Genomic DNA, 21389 nt, shown 5'->3' with positions numbered 1-21389 from the left:
TTTCAGTTAACCCGCCTGCGAATTTTCCACCGTATATTTTACCCTTCAACCTATCTCTCAGAGAGTTCATCGGAGGCGTAGAATTCTGAAACTTCCATAAAATCTACCTAGGGTGGTTTTTACAACTTTTGAGCCTATTTGATAATTCGGCATTTTCATCCATTGGGGTCTTGAACGGATATCCAGCCTTTACCTACACTATTAAACAAAAGTGGTAATTTTGTATGAATAATCAAAAGGTAACGTTCCACGGCTTGTTGATCGAGATACCAGGGGACTTGATAACAACGTGGTTGGCGGCCGACACAACGCTGGCATCCCAGGTCTCACCACTCTGTGAAACACTCACAGCCTTCTGCGCTAACGCAGACCCAACAAGGATAATTTTTTGGATCTTGACGCTATCCAAGGAGGCGATGAACGGAAGTTTCAAGCCGCTGTTCTCAACTTGAGCCTGGATGCCTTCCTCAGTCGCGGTGAAGTTAACCACGATGTAGTCGCTCTGTTTGTAGTCGTATGACTGGCCGTCATCAACATAGAGCGTGCCGGAGGCTCCACCGGCAGTGTCGAGTGCAACTACCAAGGTGTATGGATCGTATCTCATCAACGCAGATGATCTTCTGTAGCGGTCCTTTCTCGCCAAAATGCTGCCGCCCTTGAGCAAAACCGGAATCTGCTCCAATAAAGCCCCGTACTTGTGGTAGCCCTCGCCCTTGAACACCGTGTACTTGTCATAGGAGTAGTACACCTGCTCGTCTGGGAGGTAAATTTCCGTAGCAGTGGCACCCTCCTCGGTGATTGGCTTGATCAAAAGCCCGGTGTTGCCCAAGAAGAACTGGTCTTCAATCTCGTACGTCATTGGGTTTTCAGGCGTTTCGTAAAACATCGGCTTCATCACTGGCACCCCCTGGGTGTTGGCATCGTAGAAACTGGTGTAGAACATCGGAAGCAACGAGTATCTAAATCTTACAGCGTCCCTTATAATGGAGGTATACGGCTCGCCGGCGATCCACGGCTCCCTTCTTCTTGAGTCAATGTGCGCATGCGCTCTGAAGAAGGGGTACCAGATCCCAGCCTGATACCAACGGGTGAGGAGCTCCTTGGACGGGTTTCCGAAGAACCCTCCGACATCCGCGCCCGAAAACGGCATCCCCACCACCCCGGAGGTCAAAATCATTGGCAAGGAAGCCTTCAAGTGCTCCCACTGCGACATGTTGTCACCAGTCCACATCGCAGCGGAGCGCTGGGACCCGGCAAAGTACGAGCGAGTCAAGATAAACGGACGGTTGCGGCCACCGGAACGGTTCTGCATTGCCTTAAAAGTCGACTCGTGGTACGTCATGCCGTAGAGGTTGTGGATCGAACGCGCCTCCCATCCCCCGTAGTGGACGGTATCCTTAGGTGAAGTGGTTTCAGGGCCGGAGAAGACCGACGGCTCATTCATGTCGTTCCAGATGTGTAAGTTGGTAGCGTCGCCACTGAATTGGGTGCCGTTGGCAAAGAGCGTGGACCAGTATTCGTCAGTAGCAGGGTTGAGGGTATCAACCCAAACTGACTCACCCGGCCAGCAGTGGCCGTGAAAAGCAGATCCATCGGCGCTGCTCGATTGCACGGCCAAATTATTCTTGATTAAATGGTCACTAACCTCGTAGCCCACCTTAATATGCGGGTCGATAATGGTGACCAACTTGCGGCCGGTGCGGTCTAACTGCCTCATCATCCCCACAGGGTCGGGAAACAACTCCTTCTTCCAGGTGAAGTACTTTTTGCTGTCAGTGTACTCGATGTCAAGCCAGATGATGTCATACGGGATCTGGTACTTGTCCATATTGGCTGAGACCCCCAACACATCCGCCTCGTCGTTGTAGTTCCACCTGCACTGGTGGTACCCGAGTGCAAACAACTGCGGGAGTTCGACAAAGCCGGTAAGCGCGCCGTAGGACTTGGAAACGTCCGTTGGCGTCTTTCCGATGGAAAGAACCACGTCGATCACACCGTTTTCGGAGATCCAGTGAGTCTTTGTCGACACCTGGAGATTGAACGCAGTCTGGTCTCCAGCTTTCATTTCCGCCTCCTTTTTGATGTCAACCCAGGTGTCAGCACTATTAACCCAAAAGACACCCGCAGCCATCCCAGGCTTAACCGCCATCATGAACGGAACTGACCCATACATTGCCATGCGACTGTCTATCTCATACTCAAAGATGTCCACATTGAACATTCTGTAGGGTTCGCCAGCAGTCGTGTCTTTCAACGATAAATCGTCTGCGTGCTCTGGAATCCCGTACACGTGTTTGAACCCCGGTAAACTGACGTCAAGGGCGACGGATTCCGGGCCAAGAGGCACGGTGTCGCTCTTGCAGTCCCTGAAAGAATCTGTAAAGGCATCATACATGGTTTCCTCCGCGGAAACGTTGTTATCAAGCGGCTCCTCGCCTTCAATCGGCTCGGATGGTGTCTGGGCACGCCAGTGCTCCACGTTGAGAAAGTTCCGGTCGTTGAGCACAATCTGAGGCGAGTCGCCATGCAAAATCGTAAGTTTGAAGGGGGTGAATTGCAACTCTGCGGTAAATTCGCCATCGCCGTATGAAAATCTAAGCGACTTTTCATCCGAGGCAACAGCGACCGGCTCCGAGAAGATCCCAGCCTGAGGTTCGTCGCGGAAGGCCCACTTCGCAGCTTCGTTGTAACGAAGCGTGTTGATCTTTTTTCCATCCTTCACCGTAACTGTGCCGTTGGAGCGCGCTTCTTCGTCGATGAGTAATCTGACGTTGTTGTCACTAAGCAATTGCACACGGAAAGGCAATCTAACCGTGGTGGCATCATTCAACGATTTTTCCACCACACCTGTAATTGCAGCCCTAGGCTCATCGATCTCAAACAGCGAGACGGCGTATTTGGGTATGTAGTTGCTTTGGGCGGCCACCTGCAGGGCAAAGTGTCTGTTTCTGTGACAGAACCCGGACTGGTCGCAAGTCTTGAACAACTCCGATTTGACCTGCCATGTCGGTGCGACAAAGAACAAGACAAGCAAGAGCAATGAGTGAGCTCTGATCCTCATTTTTTTTATCGTGTTGTGTAAATATCAAGACTGGTACATTAGATCTGTAAGGGTTAGCAATGTATCCCTTGACGTAATCTATCGCGTGTCCAATGTCGGTGTGTGTTAACCATTATCTCGGTTGGTGCACGTGCCAGATTTATGGACACCCTAGCGCTTGGCTCGATGCAGGAGTCCTCTGGCCGGGAATTCCACCACCAAACCTTAAATTGGCACAGTGTTTGGTTGGGCACGCGCCCGTACAGCACGGGTCATAAAGCTCATGGCATGGCTATCACTTTACCTGAACGGGAGAAGGTTAACAACTAAATGAAAACTTCAGTCCTAAAAGAGCAATCGACCGTGATTTTGAATTAATAGATGACCTTTCACTTATCGCACTGGCTATCGTAAACTCCTTGTAAAGTCCGTAGAAGGCATTATTTCTATTTTATGTTGCGGTAACCCAATTCGTAAAGCCCTCTAATGATTATAAACCGCTAATATACTCCTACTATACATGTGGCCTCAGATAGAGCAACTGTGAATCTTCTCAACGGCATAATTAAACATTTTCCGTCCCTGCAAACTTTAAATTGAAAGCTTTGTCTGTGTTGTATAGAGCCTACCCGTGATTGGCACAGAGTTAATAGTTCGATACGGTGCCATGTATACAGCCAAATACCTGCTCGAACGCCCGACAGTGATTCCACAGCCGGGTATGACTGTGTCTTCCTCTTTCACTTTCCCGGGATAACTCCAACGAATTGTTCCAGATGGGCTCATACACCACCGCGCTTATATAATCCCCCTCAGTTGATACGCACACCGGGAAAACGCTCGGAGCTTTAGGGAATATCTCCGAGAAAATTCGTTCTGCCCGGCATGCGGCTTCCCCACCGAGGCCTACAGGACCGCTAATACCCTTCATGTACGCACATGAACTTTTTCGATGCTCCACAGTTGCCCCTCGTTCCGTATCCGTCAGGCTCATTGGCAACAAAACCCGAAATTCTATATAAGGCCGCACCCCCTCTTTCACCCCGCCACTTTTAAGTTTTAAGCTTGACAATTTCGCCACTCCTCACAATGCCAGCTACTCTTTCTAACTCCACCAAGACCTACTCTTTGAACAACGGCGCCGTCATCCCAGCCATCGGTTTGGGGACTTGGAGGGCCACCAACGAAGGTGATGCCCAGAGAGCCGTTGCCGCAGCCATCGTTGCCGGTTATAGACACATTGACGCTGCCTGGGCCTACGGTAACGAAAAGGAAGTCGGTGTCGGTATCAAGGAAGGTTTGGCCGCCACTGGTTTGGAAAGAAAAGATATCTTTGTCACGACAAAGTTGTGGGGTACCTTCCATCACGACCCAGAAGCTGCCTTGGACATCTCCTTGGAAAGATTAGGTCTTGACTACGTCGACCAGTACATGATGCATTGGCCCGTCGCCTTGAACCCTAACGGTAAGGGTGCCGAGACTGGTTTCCCAGTGTTGCCATCTGGTAAGAGAGACATCTTGTTGGACTGGTCTTTCGTCAAGTCTTACGAAAACTTGCAGAAGACTGTTGTATCTGGTAAGGCCAAAGCCATTGGAGTCTCCAACTTTTCGATAAAGAATTTGAAGACCTTGTTGGCTGCTGAAACCACCAAGATCAAGCCAATCTGTAACCAGGTCGAAGCCCATCCATACTTGCCGCAGCCAAAATTGTTGGCTTACTGTAAGTCCGAGGATATCTTGATCACTGCCTATTCCCCATTGGGTTCCATCGACTCCCCGTTGCTCCAGGACGAAACCGTTGTTGCTATTGCCAAAAAGAACGGCGTCTCTGTCGCCCAAGTCTTGATCTCCTGGGCCTTATGGAGAGGTACCGCTGTCTTGCCAAAGTCCGTCTCTGCTGCCAGAATCGCATCCAACCTACAGGTCTTTGAGTTGTCTAACGAAGACGGCGAAGCCTTGAACCAGATCTCTGTTACCAAGGGTTCCCAGAGATTGATTTCACCAGACTGGTCTCCAGTTGTCATTTTCGAAGACGAAGATTAATTTCGCTTTCGGTCGGTTCCATAGAAAATGTTTGCAAATCGCTATTTAGCAATAAGCGGTATATTATCATAGTTTATTCCATATCGATCTGCGTTGAAACCTGTTCCTGTACACATTTAATGTCACAGGACCGTTTGATGTCTGAAGAATTCCGTAGTGCCTCAAAAGAACATCAAATAATGTCTTGGGGGTGCTTTCAGCGTAATCGAAAGTTATATTACTGGAAGATCCAATTGTATATAAAAGGGAATATGGTGCTCTTACTTATACTATTATTATAATTAACCAATATACTATATTTACATATTCAATACTTTTACCTTACCAAAGAACAAGTAAATTGCTATAACCAATTATCATGCATTACTTGTATGCATGGACGCTAATGTTATTCAACAGAATGCTAAATACTAACCTGTAAGTTGCATAATCCCTACCTCCTGTGCCCATGTGGTTAAAGAAATTTGGGTGCTTATTCATATTTTTTTCCCGGTAATTATTCCTATATGACGTTTAAATTTTCTGTCAGAGTTAGAGAGTTGTTTCAGGAACCTTATGAGGTTCCAGTTGAGGCTACTAGGATTGTTTGATAATGAGTATCTGAAACTAATCCTGTCGCATAAAGCAAATGAGGCACCGAAGAAAGCTATATAAGGAAGTAGTTTTCCAGGTCTAAGAATGATCTTGGTTTTAATATTATCTTTATTTTTGTGGAAGATCACGATAAGTAACTTGTGAATCAATGACTGATTACAACCCCCCGACTGGAATACCAACAGGCGCTGGAACCCTGACATTTTCAAGCTTCGTTCCTCATGGCCCAATGGTCACGGCGTCTGGCTACGATTTGTAACCACTTCTGGAACCAGAAGATTCCAGGTTCGACTCCTGGTGGGGAAGCTTCTTTTTTAAGCCGTATAATTACATTTATAGCTTGCTTCACCTTTTTCTTCAGCTTCGGGGTTGGCTGTTTGGGAGCTAATGCAGTCTGACCATAATAAACCTTGTTGTGGATAGAAAATATGTGGTGTATCTAGCAATAACGGCAACTATAAAATACAGAGACTCCTTTCAATATAAACAAATTATAAGCAAGAAGTACCCCTCTGGATGATCTGAGTGGATTGGATGACTGGGCTAGCGTGTCATGAAGAGAACGTGACAGAATTACGAGGCTTAATAGCGGGGAGCGATGCACATAAGCGGTTAAAACCCCCTTTTATCGCAACCGTTATATACATACCTGAATACGAAGGTATATCGTATTGGGTCAATAAATAAACTTTGAAGCTAATAAGTAAAGCCATTTACCAATACATGGCTAAGTAATATTGATGCTCTTCCATACACTGAAGTACAACCTCAACAGGGTTCTGTATCGACGATTTGGTTTGTGCTAGACGAACGCGAATTTTGAAACCCCGTTGGTGAAAAGACGAATCAATTTTTGGTTCAGATATGCAGTCACGGAGCGAGAGCTAGTATCCGTTAATGCAGGATGTGAAATATCTAGCTTGCATATACTGAGTACGGACACCAATTTATATTTGCTTGAAGATATCACTTTATCCCGTCAAAGATATTTTACCCTTATCTCCAGTGTGGGGTGTTTGCCGTTTCTCTAATCAGCGTTATCAGGACTAATCTGCGCGCTAATGGAAACTCTATTCCACTAATCTGCACGGCCGCGGTCATGCATTATGGTCGACTGCCCTAATTTCCCTTGCATGTGCCGCATGGACAGAAGATTAACTTCTCGCCCGGCGGCTATCGTCCAGTGCCCATTCAGAAAGCACAATGGATGGAAACAAAGAGTCAGCCTTTCAAGCTCTTTTCTTCCTATCCAAAATGGCAAAATCTTGGTTCAGCTTACGAGAGGAAGCCCAATAGCACCCTGTATGCAAGCTCTCTCACATTTCTCAGCTGTCGAATCTCGGATTGGTGAAAATGTTTTTATCCTACACGCGACGTGCGTCTAAGCCGCCCAAATGCTTCATTCTTGTTTCTTTTTTTATTTTCAAGGTTTGTCGACAGCCGCCTTTTGAAACAGATTTGGGAATCCCGAGCCGTCGTTGTCTTTCTTTGATTAAAACTTAGCCCTGATTATCCCCATCAGGTCTTAACCGCCAGACAGTCGCAGATCCCCGCTAGAATCTTCCTCCAACCTCAGGTCATCGAAGTAGCCAATCCTCCTTCTTCGACCGTCACCCGCAAAGATATTTCCCGCCGGTTTGTCTTTACTACTCAGCATCGCCCTCTTCACCAGCTTCCTCTTCAGCACCCTCGAGTCTATTCCGTGACGTCACCCATCGTTTCGACTAGTCCTTTGCTCCCACCCATCACTAGCCCTCAAGAAACAAAAAGTACTTAAACGGTAGTGCTTTTTTTTCTTTGTGATATCTGATCAGTTAAGAATCACAATTTTTTTTTGGAGGTGTTACTCTAGTAAACTTTTATTGCCTCACACGGTTTTTTTTTCCTTTACCACCTCCTCCTAACCCTCTCTACGGTTAATCTTTTATTCAGACCCTTCCCTGTCGCTATGGATACCCCCAGATACGACGCCAACTTTATCCCAGGTACCATTAACATCTATGCCTTTGAGACAGATGATGCAGAACCTCAAAAGGGCCACTCCGGTCTGGGATTGAAAACCAGCGGCAAGATCATCTTGACGCCGCAGCCGTCGGACTCTCCCAACGACCCCTTGAACTGGGGGTTCTGGAAGAAGTACCGTAACTTACTCCTTCTCGCGTTTATCACCGGCTTTACTGCCGCCACTTCTAACGATGCCGGTGCTACCCAGGACTCGCTAAACGAAATCTATGGCATCTCCTACGACGCTATGAACACTGGGGCCGGTGTATTGTTCGCGGCGATTGGGTACGGCACTTGGGTCTTGGCCCCAGCGTCCGCCTTGTACGGCCGCCGTATCACTTATCTCGTTTGTACTTTGTTGGGATTGGTCGGTGCCATTTGGTTTGCTTGTGCCAAGCGAACCTCCGACACTATTTGGTCCCAGTTGTTCGTTGGTGCCAGTGAGGCCTGTGCCGAAGCCCAGGTCCAGTTATCGCTCAGTGACATGTTTTTCTCTCACCAGTTGGGTGGGGTATTGACCGTTTATATCATGGCCACTTCTGTTGGTACCTTCCTTGGTCCTTTGGTGGCTGGTTTCATTTCGGCTGATATGGGCTTCAGGTGGGTCGGTTGGTTCGGCGCGATCATCTCCGGTGGTCTTTTGATTGTGCTTTTCTTCGGCTTGGAAGAAACTTCCTTCGATAGAAGCTTGTACATGAGAAGACTCGACGCCAGCAACTCTCTGTACTCCGAAATCGCCTTGCCAAAGATGGTGGATGACAAGGGGGCTGGCAAGGAGAAGCTTGCGGATCCTTCTGTTGAGGAAGAATCCCTCTCCGGTTCCCTCGATCATAGAACGAACTCGCACAGAGAAAGCGCTGGTCCAATCTACGGCACGGGCGCAGACGAGCCTGTCGTATCCTACTGGAAAAGCATCAGAATCATCACCCCTGCCACCAACTTGAAGGGCTATGGGTTTAAGCAATACATGAAGCAGTTGATGATGATTCCTCGCGTGTTCACGTTCCCTCCGGTTCTTCTTTCTGGATTGTTGTGGGGGTTGCAGGATTGCTTCTTGACCTTTTACTTGACCACGGAGGAAGATACCTATTACGATGCTCCTTTTAATTACACCGACAAGGCGGTCGCTATCATGAACGTTCCGACCTTAATCGGTGCCGTTATTGGATGTATATACGCCGGTTCCTTGAGTGACAAGCATGTTTTGTGGATGGCCCGCAGGAACAATGGTGTCCAGGAAGCCGAGTTCAGATTGTGGTTTTTGATCCTCCCAGCTTTATTGTCTCCATTGGGTTTGCTTATGTTTGGGATTGGGACGGGGAATGGTATGAGCTGGCCATTCACCTACATGGGGTTGGTTTTTATTGGCGTCGGCTGGGGCTGTATCGGTGACATCTCCATGAGTTACTTGATGGACGCTTACCCGGAAATGGTGTTGGAAGGGATGGTTGGTGTGTCTGTCATTAACAACTCGATTGCCTGTATCTTTACCTTTGTCTGCTCTCCTATGATGGATGCCTTGGGCACCAGCAACACTTATATTGTCCTTGCTTGCATGGACCTCTTTGCTATTTTGCTTGCGGTTCCAATGTACTTGTATGGCAAGAAGTGCAGAGCTTGGACCAGAGACCTGTATATCAGGTTCCTTGACGTACGTGATGGTATTTAAAACTATTTGTATTTTACGTTGAGTTAGATGTGTTTATTTTTGCTAAAAGTTTATTTAAGAATTCATGGTTGAATCTACGAGCGTTTTTTTTTACTTTAAATGCGTAATGGTGCTTAGTGTTGCGTATTATTACTGGAAAAGGTTTCGTAGCCCATGCTTTTCCTTTTTTTATAGCATTCGAAGCTATGGGATCTGTAAATAACCTCCTTACTGATTTTAAGGACCATATTCTACCTACCCCGAAAGACCAGCTGAAGATGATTTCTGATAAAAGGCTATAGTTTCTATCACCCCTCCGGAGGTACGCGACGTGTTCTGTAAGACCTCCACTGGAGCCGCCAGACCGGGCGCCTCATAGTCCCTATCCACCGCTTCAGACTCGGCCTGTTCCCCAGCGGCTACCTCTGCCGCCTTTATATTCTCTCTTCGCCACTCTTCCAAGAATGTTCTTATAGCCAACACTCCAACCACAGTGAAAACCGTGGCTATAACCGCCAATACCATGAGAAGTCCTAATCGTTAGTTCTGCCAAACGGTGCGCTGGGCGGGTGCTTACTTTTGAGCCATTTGAGCGCCCAGAACGTGAGAGACATGATGCCTCCAGCCGGCCCCATGTACGCGGTCCGTGTGACTACGCGGAAAAATGTACCGATAAAAAGCATTGCTGTGAATATATTACGTTTATCAAAAGCGAGAAAATGCGGAGCTACATAAAAAAAAATATACGCAGGGGGAGTCAGCTACCTCCGGCCGTTTCTGTGACGCCAATTTCCTAGCCGCACCGCAAGGGGCAAGCCTTACAGGGTGGTGACGGCATTAGCTTTCATCCGCCTAACCAAACAAATTAGTGAACCAGCTCGAATGAAGCTCCTCCGCTAGCTGGGCGTAATACTCCATTTCGTCGTGGCAGTTGCGGTCACCTCGGTTCCTGCAGTTGTGCATGTTCACCATGAAATCTCCGTCAGTTTCGTTGTAGGTGAACAAATACGGCTTGTCCGAGTCTGCACAGCCTCTAGCCAAGGAGTTAAAGTGACGGAACGGCATGAACCCGACTCTTGACCTGACCCACGCTTGCTCGTCGTAAAAGTACTCCAACGCACTCGCTTCCTCGCGCACCCATTTCACGTGCAACGCCTTATAGAAGATCGGATCAAACATCACGTCCAATAGCATGTCCGTCCATTCTGACCGACGAATGAAAAAAGATTCGAGATTGAACCCCAAACAGTCCTGGGAGACAATCAACTCCACCGGTTCGTCGTAGTCGACGTACGGCATACGGCTATCCGTCTTGGAAGGCTTGCCGTGAAAGTATTCCGTCTTGTCTCTCGATATGCTCTCGCTGTGGCTCCAGATCAACTCTTCCAAGGAAATTTCTGGCATCATAATGTATGAGTTCATGTCCACGTACCAGAACCACTCAGCCTCCGGGTGGTCGCGTATGGCCTCCCGCAAAATATCAAACTTGGCCCAAGCTTCCCTGTGCTCATGGGAATGCTTCTTCTGGAAGGTTAAATCCTTGACCACAACGTCGTACCCGTGTCTCAACGCGTACCTGCGCTTGTCTTGAATGGCGGTGTTTTCGGTTTTCCACTCCCGGGGCTCCTTCCACTTTTCTACTCCCCCCTCTCGATTTGCGCCCACCACAATAACAATTTTACTTGGGCTCTTATTCCAGAAATATCTGTGCGGAGCTTTTACCGCATTCTTGTAGATACCAGGCTCCTTGGGGGTTGGGGGGGCGCCGCCTCTCTTGTATGCCTTCGTGTAGCCAACCATACCGCTACCGCCTCTCGAAATACCCAGCCCTTGGGTCCCTGCACCGTCCCAGTCGCTTAAAGGCGCTTCTCCGCCATAAAGAGAGATATACGTGATGTAGAAAAGCAATATAGACGACACCACCGTGACAACGCTTGGGAGGTATCTGTGCTCGACATACTCCTGGAACGCGAGCTGGAGGCTGGTAGTGAGCCGTCTGGATCCCAGTTTAGTGTTTTTTGCCTCTGGATCCATCTTTGACTTGGGGAGTGTTTAGAAATTGGCCAGAGCGTGTGCAGCGAGATCACAAGAGATTGAAAAATAAACGTGTACCTGAATTTAGACCGTGTGCGTCTGATCGGACAGGAGAACCGGCAACCTCTCAATTGATCCTGCATGTACCACTGAGCTGCATGTGCCACGGAGCTATATGGCTGACCTTAGAAGTCTTAGTGTGAATGAAGTATCTTTACTACCTAGATAACCCCCAGGTCCAGTAAACCGAAGATTGCAGATTATATCTAGGTTATGATTTTAGATAAATTTTAGCTATTCCGGTTCATTCATTATGTATATGGTGTTATCCTACATATTTTAGGCAGACAGAATATACACCACCTGGGCTATATAAGCTCAGGAGATCAGCAGACATATACTGTCATACTAACCCTAGGCTCTATATGGCGTATTTAGTCCTATTAACTCTTATTGTATAGGTCCATTGTATATATGGTCCATATATAGTTATACACAATGCGTGGGGGTAGGATATTGTGTCTTATGCCGGTAGAGGATAAGATCTAACAGAGACGCACATCTAGTGCAGGCGTTCAGGCGTGCTAATAGCTTATACTACAAAACTTCTAGTCTGTGATAGATATTATATAGCCAATATACAGTACTTAAAATATATATACAACTGCAGATGACTCGGGGTGAACGCAGATATTTATGTCCCATGCCACTCACAAAGACAGGCGTCCTCTAACGTGAAGGATCCATAGAAGTATGAATGTATGAGCATAGAAACCCACTCAATCATGATGCTGCTTGAGCAGCCATGCGCTTATTGGGCAGCCTGATCCTTGATGTCCTCCATGATCTCTTCAAATCTTTGGGCGCTGTTCGTCTCATCGTCAAACTCCTCACTCTGCAAGCGCTCAATTTCCGCCTTGATGCGGGTATACTTTTCGTCCTTTAAACTGGAGAACAACAACATGTTAAACCAGACCTCCATGAAGCAGTAAATGAACACAATGTTGTTACAGAAGTAGAGAGAGTCGCCGAGATAGGAGTACGCGGCAAGACTGAAGAAGACTACCAAACGCGACGGAGTAATAGATTCAAAGTACATTGTGTTGGCTTCGAACAATGGCACGAGATCCGACATGGCCAAGACTCCAAACAAGAGCGCGAGGATCCCGAAAATTGGGTTGTAGTCGTCGATCTCTACAATAGGCTAAAGGGGTTAGTATTGGAATAGTGGTACAGGGGTGTGAATAGCATACCAATTGCATGGAGGTGGACAACAACAAAACGAAGCCAGAGTTCATGATGGCATTGGGGTCCTTGAATAAGTAGAACGCTATGGTGGCCAAGAAGCACACGCGGAGGTATGCCATGGAGCGAGCCGAAAGGAACATCATTACGAATATGGGCTGTTGATGATTAGGACGGTTGAGGTTAGTGACCGTGGTATAGGCGAGAAAGGTTGCGTTTGTACCGGGTGTGGCCAGCAGAGTTTTCAACGCGGGGTCAGGTGATATGCGCGAGGCGCATTTTTCCAGAACGTACAAGAGATACCTTAAGACTTATGTAATTCAACATATTCCCGGAAGCGTACTTATATTACCTAGTAGAATCTTCATACGTTGTACCAAATTCGATCTCTACTCGTATGTTTGCCCTCAAATATCTAGTTTTGCATAAAAGTCACGGCATTATTTCTTCCCCAATTGGGTGGCAATGTTGGCAGCCTCCTCGATACCTCTGGCAATACCAATTTTGACGCCTCTGTCCTCCATGGCCAAGAGTCCGCCGATAGTGGTGCCACCTGGGGTGCACACCTTAGCCTTTAAAGCGGCAGGGTGGTCGTCGGTAGCCAACAACATCTTGGCGGTGCCCTCCATGACCTTGGCGGCGCACTCTCTGGCAGTGGCGTACGGAATACCCATCTTGATGGCACCTTCGATCATCCCTTCCATGGCCAAGAGACAGAAGGCTGGGCCCGAGCCAACCAAGGCGGTGGCGGCATCCATGTTCTTCTCCGGCAACTGGAGGGCCTTGCCAACCGGATCAACCAACTTCATGACCAACGGTTCGTAGTCCTTGGCCTCCTCACTAAATGCAACCACAGCCATACCGCAGCCGTAGGCAGCCGGGGTGTTAGTCATGACACGCGCGATATACGGCGAGAAGATCTTCAATTGGTCAATGGTCCAGCCAGCTAATAAAGAAATCACCAACTGCTTGCCAGTCAAGGCAACCTTGACCTCGTCGTAGATGCTCTGGCACAAGAACGGCTTGCAGCCCAAAATGAGGACATCAGCGTCAGCCACAGCTTTGGAGTTGTTTTGCACACCAAAGGTGGTTTCGGTGGATGGGAATCTCTGCTTCAAAGCGACAGCGGACTTTTCAGAGCCAGTGCACAAGATGATTCTCTTTGGCATCGGAATGGTCTCATCGGAGGAACTTAGCAAGGCAGAGATCACAGCGGTCCCCATGACCCCGCAGCCCAAGACGGTTAAAGTATAGTCCTTCATTGTATTTTGTTTGAGAGAAGACGGTGGTAAAAGGGGGAGGAGTGGGTGAAAAATCAGAGTGCCTTGATATACTCCAGTTATCGGCGGGGCTGATAGCAGGGCTTCTATGCTCAGCGTTCCAAGGCAGCTGCAAGCGAGTGGACTTCTGGGAGGTGCGGGATGTCTTTCCACCAGACTGTATCCTAGTTACTACAGCTAGCTGCTATTTATAAACGATGAGAAATCATACGGGGATTTGGACACTACTCTATTGATATATTACTAACAATAGATATATTTCAATAGTGATACCTTCAACTGAAAAGGTGGGATGTAATCGCCATCTCCATCGATGAGCTCATACACTGGTACTCTATCGATATAGTACTAACTGCTATAACAGGATAGAGGCAGGTCTAACTAGCCTTATATTAAACCCCACGTGTATTGGATGCATTTCTGTGTCTTATTAATATATTCTCTTAGAATATACCCCTATCACTATCCCACCATGGAAGCAAGGCTGAAATGTGTAGCACGCCTTGCTGGCATTTTTCAGCCAAATTCGGAAATTTTACTTACGCCCCAACCGGGCCTAATTACCCCCACCGGTGTTCGAATTAGTTGCCGATCTTTATGGTCGAAGTATTTTAATTCAGAGCTCACGCCAACATCTTTTTGTCTACAAAAAAAAAACTATAGACCGTGCGACGATTCCGAATACTACCAGGCTAGTACCAGCTTTTGATATTTTCGGTAAAAAAAAAAAAAGCAGACTCGTCTTTTCAACACCCCAGTAACTGACTGGTCAGAGCGTTTTTGCGATTTTCCCACGGCTCTCGTCATTGCGATTTGTCCACCGTTCTCGTTTTTGCGATATTACCGCTCCTTCTGCGATTTGCCGTTTCTGCAATCGCTGCCTACGATTTTACCTTTGCAAGCGCTGTTTAGTCTTTTTGATGGCTCCCAGAGTGCTTGAGGCGCCCGTGGTGTACCCCTCGGAACGCGAGTTTAATGACCCTATTACATACCTCTCGTCGCCCGAGGTAGTGGCGTTAGGCGAGAAGTATGGTATTATCAAGATTGTACCGCCGCGAACCTGGAAGCCACCGTTTTCTCTCGCGGACAGCTTCACTTTCAGTACCCGTTTACAGAAATTGAGCGACTTAGGGCTCCGCACCCGCAGTAGGGTCTTCTTCAAGAAAGGCTTGAACCGCTACTGGGCAATGATCAAACGCAAATCCAACTTGAAGACGTTTTTCAAGTTGGACCACCGCAAAATTTTCTACTACGACTTGCACATGGAGGTAGAGAAGCGAGGCGGGTGGGAGGGCCTCGATACGTGCCTCACGGAGGTGGCGGCAGAGTTTGGCCTCACGAAACCTGACCGCGCCCAGGAGTTGAAGGAGATATACCAGGCGCGGATCAAAGACTACGCTGCGTTTTTGAGCCGAAACGACGGGAAGATCGCCGATTTCCCGGAAACCGACGTGGAGGACGAGATGGACCGGTGCTTGGTCTGCCACGGCTTTGACAACCCGGAACACACGTTGCTCTGCGACAGCTGCGACAACGCTTACCATATGACCTGCGTGGATCCCCCTTTGGCGGAGGTTCCCGTCGGAAATTGGTACTGCGACAAGTGTGTCATCGGCACCGGCGACTTCGGGTTCGAGGAGGAAGACGAGCAGTATTCTCTTGATGAATTCCAGCGCATGTGTGCAGACTTTGACGAGGAGCTCTACGAGGATATGTATGATGGTCGGAAGCCGACGATCAAGCAATTGGAGGAGACGTTCTGGGACTTGATTGAGAACGAAAACAACTTGGAGGTGAAGTATGGTGCGGATATTCACAACTTCAGCCCGGGAGAGATATCGGGGTTTCCTATGTTCTCAAACCCTAGCGTCAACCGACAAGATCCCGCGGTTCAGCGCTACATAAACCATCCGTTCAATCTCATCAAGTTGCCGTTTGCGCGGGGCTCGCTCCTCAACTACTTGGATACGTCCATCTCGGGGATGACCGTTCCATGGATCTACGTCGGCTCGTTGTTCTCCACCTTCTGCTGGCATGTTGAGGACCACTATACGTTGTCCGCCAACTACTGCCACAAGGGCGCCACCAAGAAGTGGTACGGGATTCCCTCGTACGATGCAGCACGATTCGAGGCGTTGATGCGTAACGCGGCACCCGACCTCTTCAAGAAGCAGCCCGACTTGTTGCACCAGCTTGTGACGTTGATGTCCCCGCGTGAGTTGACCGCGAACGGGATAACTGTCGTGAGTGCGGACCAGAACCCAAACGAGTTCATCATCACCTTTCCAAAGGTCTACCATGCCGGCTTTAACTGCGGCTTTAATGTGAACGAGGCTGTGAACTTCACTATGAATAACTGGATCAACTACGGCGCGCGTGCGGTCCAGGACTACCGCCTCATCAAGAAGGAAAATGTGTTCAACTTTTCCAACGTGCTCCACAACATCTTGGATGATTTCGCGGTATTCTACGAAATGTTCAAAGTGGCTCGGATGGAGAACCCGCAGCTCACGTTGCCGCAGAGGCTCAACCAGAACTACTTGCAGTTGGTGGAGGACTCCTTCCGCAACTTCAAGGAGGACTTTGAGGTGCACGACCGTGAATGGACAGAAAACTGGGATTTCTTGCTTCTGCTTAACACCCAGTGCGTCACTCAGCTTCGCAACACCAAAAAACGGACACTCCAATCGGAAGAGGAGTACATTCGGCGGTTCCAGAGCGAGGATCAGGAGCCGAACGAAATAATGTGCGCTGAATGTAAGACCCTTCCTAGTTACCAGTACTTTATCGTCCAGAATTCTGTTACCCCGATGGCCAAGGAGGAAATACCCGAGGTGGTTGTGCTTGAGTCACACCCTAACCATTTACAAACCCCCGTCTCGTCACCAAAGAGAGTCAGGTTGAGCCATCTGAACTTACAGGTTCATCACAGCTCCATTACCCCGTTCCCGTCCCCCCAATATGGTATCTCTCCGCCAGCCGCTAAAAAGACCAAAGAAATCACGGAAATCGTTCCAAGGCAGTCCAAAATGGCCACAATGTCTAAAATGGCCCCCAAAATGGCCTCTAAGATGAGCCCTGTCAAGCGCTCCAAAGAATCCATCTTCGACCAGCCACAGACCATCTTGTGCTTGAATGATTTTCTCAAAATTTTCCGCGACCCCATCACATGTCCCGCGACGTCCAAGATACAGGTAGTGATCCAACAATCTCCCCAGGAGCTCCGCGACTTCATCAACGCCACTGAGGTGCTGTTGAACGGGTATCGCAACGTGTTTCACTCTGTTTAAACCGCCCCTAATGCTTATTCCTGTGCACATTATGCATTAATTTTTTTCCCCTTTTCACTTTCGGTCAGGTTTTCGGCGTACTAAATCTATTCCTTCTTTAAGTGAATATATAATTGATATTAATAGCTAAAAGTAATGTTTTTTTTTAATTGATATATAACCGTAATGTCTCTTGTATAGCCTTGCAAGCCAGTACTTTGCTCTTCAAACCATCAACCTTTGGCACCCGTATTTTTAAGCTGCGCTAAAGTACCTTTGTGTACACCGTACCACTCCCTCCTGGTATCCGTCTGGTTAGCTCTATCATATAAAGGACCACCTCCATTATCTCTACCCAGCAACTATATAAAATAGCCTGGAATGGCCTAATATTATCCCTACAACACACAAACTGTACCCAGACTACGTAGCTTCTGCATGAATTTCACTTGTTCCACCTTCCGTTAGGGATGACTGAAACCTTAAAGGCACTTGCGCATGCAGGTGTCACACATTTACTCCCCCGCGGTGCGGCTAATAAGAGATTTGGCAAGGCATCTCGAGTCCAATAATGTTCTAATCACACATTCACATGCCATTCTGTATAGAGCATCCCCTTTGCCTTCCGGCATAGCGGGACCGTTAACCTTGTCTTTCCGACAGGTAGTAGACTCCGAACCGATAAGCATGATACCACTTTAGTGCTTCTACAATAAAGTTATAATAGACTGGCTAAGGCCGATTGCGATCTACCGTTGAGCCCCGCGTGAACCCCCCACGCTGTGACACGTATTTATATTTAATATTCGCAGAACGCATATATTATAGCCCGAAAGACCTCTTTTACTCTTCTTTCTTACCCCCTTTCTCTCAAATAATACAATGCTAGAGTCACTCACGAAATACTCACACTTCAATGTCTACAGCCCGGCACCGTTCGTCATCCACTTGGAATTCAAAAACTCCAGCCTTGAGGGAAGCTACTTGCACACCACGCTTTTACAGTACAAGGCGTTGCTCCAGGAGCTAAACGCACTGCCGCTGGTCGCTTGCATCATCATCTCAGCGGAGGGGGACAACTTTTCGCCTGAACGCAACCGACACTTTGTGTCAGACGTGTTTAATTCCATTTCTATTGCCGCAACCGAGTACACGGCTCTACATGAAACTACGGTAGAGCTCAGAACATGCTCAGTATACGCATCCAAAATCAGCATCCCCACGATCGGCATTTCCCACGGGCGATGCCACGGAGAGGCTATGACGATACTCACAGCGACATCTATTCGCATGTGCAGCAAAGACGTTTCATTTGCTGTGAGCAAAAACTCTGTAGTTAACTCCGAGCTCTTGAAGCGGTTAGGGGCGATTGTCAATAACCAGTCTACGCTTTTCGAGCTAGCCTTGACAGGTAGGGAGTTTGACGCCCACGAAGCAAGCAAGGTGGGAATTGTCAGCACGGTAGCCACTGATAAAAACCGGTGTCTTAAGCACGCGGTAGCAGTGGCAGAGAAAATCGCCCAGAACGACGACGGGTACGTCAGATCAACCCAAACGCAACTCCACAATATGTTAGAGGAACACGCCGAGGATATCAGACTGGGCACATTTGGGTGTATGCCGAATATGGTTCTCTAACACATATGGGTTTGACCCTTTAGTATATATATATAAATTATTGTAATTTAATCCCTTTTGCTGGATGAAGAATAACCTTAGCGGTACTACGATCTGTAGGGCCCAATTATAGAGGCTTCTCCGCGAGATGAATACCATCTGGTAGGCGTGGGATATCGGCTTTGATAGTGCCTGAGCCGCGAATCACGTGTGCGTAATTTTCATAGTGGCCCCGGGTAACACCTGTGCAGGTGCCCAATAAGACAGAGCAGCCAGCGACGTGCGCTCATTGGTCCATGCTTTCGCGGCTTCCGCTTCCACCGTCGAGGAGGCCCCCTGCTGAACCACCAACTACTTCACTAGTGGAAATCCTCCTGGGATATAAAAAATCTGTATTTCCTCTCTCCCTTCAAGTGTAATCCTAATATACCACAAGTTATTAACGATGGTTCTTCCAAGATTATATAACGCTGCTTCTAGCTCCGCTTTCTCCGCTTTGAGAGGTATGGCCACCGCTGCCCCAGCCACCGGTAAGGTCAGGTATGTATCTTCCGAACAAAGGGGCCCCAGCAAGCCCCAACAAACAGCATTAGCACTACAAGCAACGGTAATTGGTCACGGTATTGGATCCAGCGACGGGCTGGCAGATCTGGTGAGGGGCGTTGCTATTTTCCGGATCTGAAAAATTCTCCAAACGGACACAGCTTCCTTCCCAACGCCTGCAAAACCAATGCATCACCCGATCTCGATGCCTCAAATGCTAGAACATCCCAAGTTCTACTTCTTGCTCTCTCATACCGTGTGTATTGCCCATGGAGATTTCGGTCTCATCGGCCAATAAGATTGGAGGCATTTTCCGGTCGGGGCTGCATAACCAGAAAAGATTTAGCACCAAGAGAAAGTTGCATGATCCGGCATCGTGCCACCTCCTACGGTTGTATCCACCTACGTTGTATATCGTTGCTGCTGTCGTCGTCGGCACAAGTACTAACCCTCCTTTAGAGCCGTCATTGGTGCCATTGTCGATGTTCAATTCGAACAAGGCCAGCTCCCAGCCATTTTGAACGCCTTGGAAATCAAGCAAGGTGACCAGAGATTGGTTTTGGAAGTCGCCCAGCACTTGGGTGAAAACACCGTCAGAACCATTGCTATGGATGGTACTGAGGGTTTGGTCAGAGGTGAGTCTGTCACTGACACCGGTTCCCCAATCACCGTTCCAGTCGGTCGTGGTACCTTGGGCCGTATCATCAACGTCATTGGTGACCCAATCGATGAACGTGGTCCAATTGAATGCAAGCAGAGAAACCCAATTCACGCCGAGGCTCCATCCTTCGCTGAACAGTCCACTGCTGCTGAGGTTTTGGAAACCGGTATCAAGGTTGTCGACTTGTTGGCCCCATACGCCAGAGGTGGTAAAATTGGTTTGTTCGGTGGTGCCGGTGTCGGTAAAACCGTTTTCATCCAAGAGTTGATTAACAACATTGCCAAGGCCCACGGTGGTTTCTCCGTTTTCACCGGTGTTGGTGAACGTACCCGTGAAGGTAACGATTTGTACCGTGAAATGAAGGAAACCGGTGTCATTAACTTGGAAGGTGAATCCAAGGTTGCCTTGGTTTTCGGTCAGATGAACGAACCACCAGGAGCTAGAGCCCGTGTCGCTTTGACTGGTTTGACCATTGCCGAATACTTCAGAGATGAAGAAGGTCAGGATGTGTTGTTGTTCATTGACAACATTTTCAGATTCACCCAGGCCGGTTCCGAAGTCTCTGCTTTGTTGGGTCGTATCCCATCTGCTGTCGGTTACCAGCCAACCTTGGCCACCGATATGGGTGGTTTGCAGGAACGTATTACCACCACCAAGAAGGGTTCCGTCACCTCTGTCCAGGCCGTTTACGTGCCAGCCGATGATTTGACCGATCCTGCTCCAGCCACCACCTTCGCTCACTTGGACGCCACCACTGTGTTGTCCCGTGGTATCTCCGAGTTGGGTATCTACCCAGCCGTCGATCCATTGGATTCCAAGTCTAGATTGTTGGATGCTGCCGTCGTTGGCCAAGAGCACTACGACGTTGCCACCCAGGTCCAGGAAACCTTGCAGGCCTACAAGTCCTTGCAGGATATCATTGCCATTTTGGGTATGGATGAGTTGTCCGAACAGGACAAGTTGACCGTTGAACGTGCCCGTAAGATCCAGAGATTCTTGTCCCAGCCATTCGCTGTGGCCGAAGTTTTCACTGGTATCCCAGGTAGATTGGTCAGACTCAAGGAGACCGTCCAGTCTTTCAAGGACGTCTTGGCTGGTAAGTACGATCACTTGCCAGAAAACGCTTTCTACATGGTTGGTGGTATCGAAGATGTCATCTCCAAGGCTGAAAAGATGGCTGCTGAAGCTAAATAGATTTAGCAAACTTTTTGTTTGTTGATTTATTTACTTTGAATAGTATATAATGACTAGTTGACTGGTCCATTTCTATAAAATAAAAATATTACGTTAGAAATTCTTGTTTAAAAGACCTGTAGTTTGAAAGGTTGGCAGGGAGGTTTTTCAAACATTGTCAGGTTTTGCCCTGAGCTTATGATTGATGGATAGATCCCCGTCCAGTAAGAATCATTAG

The 21389-nt window shown here is 48.2% G+C and overlaps 10 protein-coding genes and 1 non-coding gene across 11 annotated transcripts; 6 read left to right on the top strand and 5 right to left on the bottom strand.

Annotated features, from left to right (window-relative positions):
* Positions 1-114: 114 nt before the first annotated feature.
* ROT2 (glucan 1,3-alpha-glucosidase ROT2) lies at positions 115-3094 on the bottom strand. The gene has a single exon (XM_019128995.1). The coding sequence runs from the start codon at positions 3059-3061 to the stop codon at positions 233-235; it is 2829 nt and encodes a 942-aa protein (XP_018984682.1). The 5' UTR covers positions 3062-3094; the 3' UTR covers positions 115-232.
* A 923-nt stretch (positions 3095-4017) lies between these two features.
* On the top strand, positions 4018-5347 carry BABINDRAFT_161761 (uncharacterized protein). The gene has a single exon (XM_019128994.1). It carries the CDS (start codon positions 4130-4132, stop codon positions 5081-5083), a length of 954 nt encoding a protein of 317 aa, XP_018984681.1. The 5' UTR covers positions 4018-4129; the 3' UTR covers positions 5084-5347.
* A 545-nt stretch (positions 5348-5892) lies between these two features.
* Positions 5893-5983, top strand: BABINDRAFT_t230. The gene has a single exon. It is a non-coding gene; the product is annotated as a tRNA-Arg (tRNA).
* Positions 5984-7625: 1642 nt separating this feature from the next.
* Positions 7626-9433, top strand: BABINDRAFT_161760 (uncharacterized protein; the record flags this gene model as incomplete). Its single annotated transcript, XM_019128993.1, has 1 exon — positions 7626-9433. A coding segment is annotated over one exon (1509 nt), but the record flags the coding sequence as incomplete, so codon positions are not given.
* A 38-nt stretch (positions 9434-9471) lies between these two features.
* BABINDRAFT_161759 (uncharacterized protein) lies at positions 9472-9877 on the bottom strand. Its single transcript, XM_019128992.1, has one exon. It carries the CDS (start codon positions 9852-9854, stop codon positions 9585-9587), a length of 270 nt encoding a protein of 89 aa, XP_018984679.1. The 5' UTR covers positions 9855-9877; the 3' UTR covers positions 9472-9584.
* A 124-nt stretch (positions 9878-10001) lies between these two features.
* On the bottom strand, positions 10002-11349 carry MNN10 (alpha-1,6-mannosyltransferase). Its single transcript, XM_019132150.1, has one exon. The coding sequence runs from the start codon at positions 11127-11129 to the stop codon at positions 10182-10184; it is 948 nt and encodes a 315-aa protein (XP_018984678.1). The 5' UTR covers positions 11130-11349; the 3' UTR covers positions 10002-10181.
* Positions 11350-11974: 625 nt separating this feature from the next.
* BABINDRAFT_161758 (uncharacterized protein) lies at positions 11975-12700 on the bottom strand. The gene is made up of 2 exons (XM_019128991.1): positions 12617-12700; positions 11975-12567 (listed from the first exon to the last, which is right to left on the bottom strand). Exons 1-2 carry the CDS (start codon positions 12659-12661, stop codon positions 12175-12177), a joined length of 438 nt encoding a protein of 145 aa, XP_018984677.1. The 5' UTR covers positions 12662-12700; the 3' UTR covers positions 11975-12174.
* Positions 12701-12921: 221 nt separating this feature from the next.
* Positions 12922-14266, bottom strand: PRO3 (pyrroline-5-carboxylate reductase). Its single transcript, XM_019128990.1, has one exon. The coding sequence runs from the start codon at positions 13868-13870 to the stop codon at positions 13049-13051; it is 822 nt and encodes a 273-aa protein (XP_018984676.1). The 5' UTR covers positions 13871-14266; the 3' UTR covers positions 12922-13048.
* A 370-nt stretch (positions 14267-14636) lies between these two features.
* Positions 14637-17226, top strand: BABINDRAFT_161755 (histone demethylase). The gene has a single exon (XM_019128989.1). The coding sequence runs from the start codon at positions 14809-14811 to the stop codon at positions 17176-17178; it is 2370 nt and encodes a 789-aa protein (XP_018984675.1). The 5' UTR covers positions 14637-14808; the 3' UTR covers positions 17179-17226.
* A 549-nt stretch (positions 17227-17775) lies between these two features.
* BABINDRAFT_161754 (uncharacterized protein) lies at positions 17776-18887 on the top strand. Its single transcript, XM_019128988.1, has one exon. It carries the CDS (start codon positions 18040-18042, stop codon positions 18793-18795), a length of 756 nt encoding a protein of 251 aa, XP_018984674.1. The 5' UTR covers positions 17776-18039; the 3' UTR covers positions 18796-18887.
* A 332-nt stretch (positions 18888-19219) lies between these two features.
* ATP2 (F1F0 ATP synthase subunit beta) lies at positions 19220-21218 on the top strand (the record flags this gene model as incomplete). Its single annotated transcript, XM_019132149.1, has 2 exons — positions 19220-19314; positions 19777-21218. The coding sequence occupies 2 exons, from the start codon at positions 19220-19222 to the stop codon at positions 21170-21172; spliced, it is 1491 nt and encodes a 496-aa protein (XP_018984673.1). The 3' UTR covers positions 21173-21218.
* Between the last annotated feature and the right edge of the window lie 171 nt (positions 21219-21389).

This window comes from Babjeviella inositovora (genome assembly GCF_001661335.1).
Source record: "Babjeviella inositovora NRRL Y-12698 unplaced genomic scaffold BABINscaffold_7, whole genome shotgun sequence".
Lineage (NCBI taxonomy): Eukaryota > Fungi > Ascomycota > Pichiomycetes > Serinales > Babjeviella > Babjeviella inositovora.
This window is presented reverse-complemented; position numbering and strand designations above follow the sequence as displayed.

Excerpts from the sequence above, each read along its gene's own strand:
- MNN10 (XM_019132150.1), bottom strand. The coding sequence starts at position 11,129 with ATGGTTGGCTACACGAAGGCATACAAGAGAGGCGGCGCCCCCCCAACC.
- BABINDRAFT_161761 (XM_019128994.1), top strand. The coding sequence starts at position 4,130 with ATGCCAGCTACTCTTTCTAACTCCACCAAGACCTACTCTTTGAACAAC.
- PRO3 (XM_019128990.1), bottom strand. The coding sequence starts at position 13,870 with ATGAAGGACTATACTTTAACCGTCTTGGGCTGCGGGGTCATGGGGACC.
- BABINDRAFT_161758 (XM_019128991.1), bottom strand. The coding sequence starts at position 12,661 with ATGAACTCTGGCTTCGTTTTGTTGTTGTCCACCTCCATGCAATTG. Across the intron at positions 12,568-12,616 it reads TGTCCACCTCCATGCAATTG|CCTATTGTAGAGATCGACGA; the intron begins GTATGCTATTCA and ends TAACCCCTTTAG.
- BABINDRAFT_161759 (XM_019128992.1), bottom strand. The coding sequence starts at position 9,854 with ATGGTATTGGCGGTTATAGCCACGGTTTTCACTGTGGTTGGAGTGTTG.
- BABINDRAFT_161754 (XM_019128988.1), top strand. The coding sequence starts at position 18,040 with ATGCTAGAGTCACTCACGAAATACTCACACTTCAATGTCTACAGCCCG.
- BABINDRAFT_161755 (XM_019128989.1), top strand. The coding sequence starts at position 14,809 with ATGGCTCCCAGAGTGCTTGAGGCGCCCGTGGTGTACCCCTCGGAACGC.
- ROT2 (XM_019128995.1), bottom strand. The coding sequence starts at position 3,061 with ATGAGGATCAGAGCTCACTCATTGCTCTTGCTTGTCTTGTTCTTTGTC.